A 4,197-nucleotide genomic window follows, 5' to 3' on the forward strand; every position below is an offset into this window, starting at 1 on the left:
GTGGAAAGAGGAGGGTCATAAACATTTTCTTTACTAGGGGAGGGAGCAGAAGGAGCTGCCTGTAGGGGCTATAAAGCAAGGCAGCAGTGATGTCAGGCAATAAGAACTGAAGCTGGGATGTTCATATCACGAATGATGTTACGGATATGTTCCCATGCTTCTACATCAAGGTTCCCCCGCAAGGGGTACCGAGGACAGGCAGATTCAATTAAAAGCAGAAGTTGGGTAAGGGCTTCTTCTGACACCTTAAGCTTAGAGGCCTTTAACAATCCCAGCAACTGGGTTTTGTGTTGACACTGCTCAGGAGAAAGAGAATTCCCCATAGCGAGGAGGAATAGGAAAATGAAGGAAAGAATGATAGGAAAGCGCCTGGCCTGAAGCCTGAAATCCCTTTGAAGCAGTCAGGAAAGACCTGCCGCTCTGGGGCTAAAGCAGCCTGATTTGAGAGCGTTCGGGAAAATTCCGCCCACGGAAAAACCCTACCACTCTCGGGCTGTGCCTTTAAACAGCCTGAAGCAGACGTCCGAAACTCACCACCTAAAGGGATTGAGTGTGAGGGCGCCTATGCAGCTATACGGCGGTCTGCCCTCGCACGGGGCTCACTTAACTAGTAAAGAATGTCTGTCTTGAGCATGTACTCTTTTAAGTTGTATCTATATGAGATCACACTGACAACAGCAACTTGAAAGGTTAGATAGGAAGCTTAGGAGGCAGTGAGTTTATGGTAATGGGGGAGGAACAACTTGGAAAAGGAGGGTGAGAATGGTTGCACAATTGGGAGAATGTAATGTCACTGAATTATACATGTAGAAATTGTTGAATTGGTGTATGCTCTGCTGTGTATATTTTCAATGACAACAACAAAAATAAAATAAATTATACATAAAAAAAAAAAGTAAATATCAACATGTCACCCCCACTCCTCCTCTTGGCTTTGCCTTAAAACTCTTCTCTGGCTCCCTCTTACCTTCAGGGTAAATTCTAAACTCCTTATGGTGTCTTTCCCTGTCTGCTTCTTGCTTGATCTTTACCCCTCATTATTTGCTATGCTTCATCTATACTGACCCATTTGTCTTTTCTCTCTTTGTTCATACTGCTGCTGCTTCTTGTGTTAGCCTTCCCCTTTTCCTTCACCTGATTTACCTAGTCTTCAGAACTCATCTCAGAGAAACTCCTCTGAGAAGCTGTCACTCACCCTCTCTCCAGTAACCACCTTCTCCCCAGTCAAGGTTAGATACCCCTTCTGTGTCGTTTCACAGCACCCTGGGCATTCTTGTACCATAGAGTGGTGATGTTATGTTAGTAGCAATTTGATTTCCTGTTCTCCTCAGTTGACCAGAAACTCACTGAGGTCTGGGATCATTTTTTTGGTCTTTGTAGCCTCATCATTTAGCACAATACCTGGTATGTAGTAGGTACTTTAATACATTTTTATTGAAATGAATGAATGATTGAAAAAAATAGTGGTGGTTTTTTACAGGGATGGCCAATCAGGCAAGATAACTGTGGATGACTATGGAGCCAGAACAGGCAAGTCGCCTGGCATGATGAGGCAGCTCAACATCAATGGACCTCTGTACGTGGGTGAGTGACCTTTGACCAAATGTACATTACATCTTGTCCATTTGTCACTCTGGGGCTCCCCATAGCTGTGTACTTCACTGGATCAGACAAATGTCTGGAAATCAGGAAGCTCTCAAGCTATCCCATTCTTCCACCTTCTGAACTTCTGACTCATGGCTGGAGGCAGGAAGGGAATCACTTACATGCTTTTGTGTGTTGGACCAATCCACCAGGAAAACCATGCTTTTCTTGTTAATAGAGCAGGAACCTTCTAAATATAGCTCCATGAATTCTCCCTAACTGAGGAAGGAAGATTTGTCTGTATAGCCTGTCTCAGACATAAGTGAGTGGTATTTCTATAAATAGCATATAACCCACTAGTCTGGACACCTAAAAATGAATAGTTATTTGTATCAAAAGCCATGTGATATTTTCTGAATTTAATCGAGAGCATTCACCATCCTTTGAGACATCACTGTATTTCCTTTGGTTTAAGATGATGTCACCTCTACCTACACACTATATTTTGTTGACATTATACAATATTTCAAAATTTACTAGATACAATTTGGTTTCAAGAGATCATACATGATGTGTGTACTAATGTCATCTGGTTGTCTATCAAATTGATCCAAGGCAACCTGTTCCTTCAAGAATAATTATAAAATAGACATATGTGATATACTGAGCAGTTCGAGGGATGCACAGCCCTCACCTGCCCTGTCAGTCAAAGGACGCCTCAGTGGTCAGCACTCAAGTGCCATGATGAGAGCCCCTACCCTTTGCTGAGGATAGGCTCACCCTTTGGCTCACCCTGTCCCCCTGTTGCTCCCTGGCAGGTGGAATGAAGGAAATTGCTCTGCACACTAACAGGCAATACATGAGAGGCCTCGTGGGCTGTGTCTCTCATTTCACCTTGTCCACCGATTACCACATTTCCCTTGTGGAAGATGCCGTGGATGGGAAAAACATCAACACGTGTGGATCGAAGTAACACCAACGGGCCTTGCCCAGGGGACAGAGCCTTCTATCCTGAGAATCCCTGGGGCCTGGAGACCCTGCCTGACGCCACACACAGAGGCACTGGGACCAGGTGTGTTTCCCCTCATCAAGGAGCAAGCTCACCTTGATGAGAAATTGAGAACAAAGACAGGAATCCCCGGGTGGCCTTCTCTGCTGATGCTCTGTGGACCAAACGACATGGAACACTCTGTATAGGAAGCATCGGACTTTGTCCACTGAATGTGTAGTGGCTGCCAGAGATCACACATCAATGCAAATTCCAGCGCCTGTCTGCTGTAGCTCAATGACTGCGCTGTGACTCACAGCGCATAAAAAAAGAGAGAGAAAGAAACCCAAAGGGCCGTATTAAAATACTTCTCTCCTTCCCTGACTCATAACACTCTTACTGACAGCAGAATGACTGTGTGACCTTGACCTTTGCATTTCCCACCTTGGCCCGTGAATTGTTCAGATTAACCCTTTTAGCGCCTTACTGTCTGGTTCAATGTGCTCTGACTATTCCATGAAAACAAGGGTGGCAGGAGACTAGACACAGGATCATAATCACAATGCTGCTCCCCACCCCCACCCCCCCAAAGTTAGCTTTTAGTTGTTTGGTCCTTTTTATAATGAAAAGCTAGGAAAATGGGCACCATGATTTTTTGTAGCTGTACTTTTGTATGTGTATATTTTATAGCTGCAGACTGTCCACACAGTATACTTTTGGAAGTTTGGGTGGACAACCCTGAATTTGCACACTTTCTTAAAAACTTTCTCCCAAAGGAAATTATCGTTTGGGCCCTTTAATGTCAGTGGAGTAGGATAGGGAATTTGGGGTGGCAATCTGGGGAGATGACCATTCTCCTTCAGTAAATGTTGCTGGCTTAAGGAGATGAACATAAAGCTTTCCAGAATAAGCAGATTAAAAGGAACATATATTACTGAGGTGGTCACTGTCATTTTTATTTGAAAAGAGGAGGAAAATCTGGAGTTACCTTGAATAAAGGGGAGGAAAAAGGCTAGAACTCTCTATCATTCATTCATTCATTCATGAAGGTGTTACTGATCCTTGCAGAGGCCGTATCGCTAAACGGACACCAATATAGTCAGCATTTCTGAGGATTCCATTCCTTCCCTATGACTCAGGAAGACAGTACTAAGGTGGTGCTGGGAGAATGCCCTCTGTATGGTCCAAACATGTGGGCAAGAACCAGAGAAATAGGCCTTCTTCCTCTGGAACCTCCAGCTGCACCCCTTTGCTATTCATGCATGTGTTCCTGGTGACAGCTGGCTGTCTGGCAGTTTCCATGACACAAGTTACTAAGGAAAACGTGAGATGAATGCCGCCCCCAAAGAGGAGAGAAATAAGATCCAGCTCATGCAGAGTCTATCATTAGGCCCAGTTATGACTCTACTCTTGTTTGTGCAACATTCATTCAGCAAAGACTTTTGAGCTTTGTGCAAAGCCCAGTTTCAGGCACACTAAGCATTCAAAAGGATGAATAAATAAACTAGAGGGGTTCATCTTGTGTCAGCCTTCAGCCTCCTCTCTTTCTTTGGGAATCTTTGATGACCAGGATCCTTCCTACCAGAGGAATAAGGGTAATAATAACAGTAACAGTAATAATAATA

The 4,197-nt window shown here is 44.2% G+C and overlaps 1 protein-coding gene across 1 annotated transcript in view; it reads left to right on the plus strand.

Moving 5' to 3' along the window:
* EGFLAM (EGF like, fibronectin type III and laminin G domains) overlaps window positions 1-2,557 on the plus strand; it is a 66,144-nt gene extending 63,587 nt beyond the window's left edge. Inside the window, exons 12-13 of the mRNA XM_012558919.2 lie at window positions 1,481-1,584; window positions 2,403-2,557. Coding sequence (XP_012414373.2) covers window positions 1,481-1,584; window positions 2,403-2,557 — 259 coding nt within the window. The remainder of the gene's footprint in view (window positions 1-1,480; window positions 1,585-2,402) is intronic.
* Window positions 2,558-4,197: the final 1,640 nt, after the last annotated feature.

This window comes from Trichechus manatus, unplaced genomic scaffold (assembly GCF_000243295.1).
Source record: "Trichechus manatus latirostris isolate Lorelei unplaced genomic scaffold, TriManLat1.0 scaffold00197, whole genome shotgun sequence".
NCBI lineage: Eukaryota > Metazoa > Chordata > Mammalia > Sirenia > Trichechidae > Trichechus > Trichechus manatus.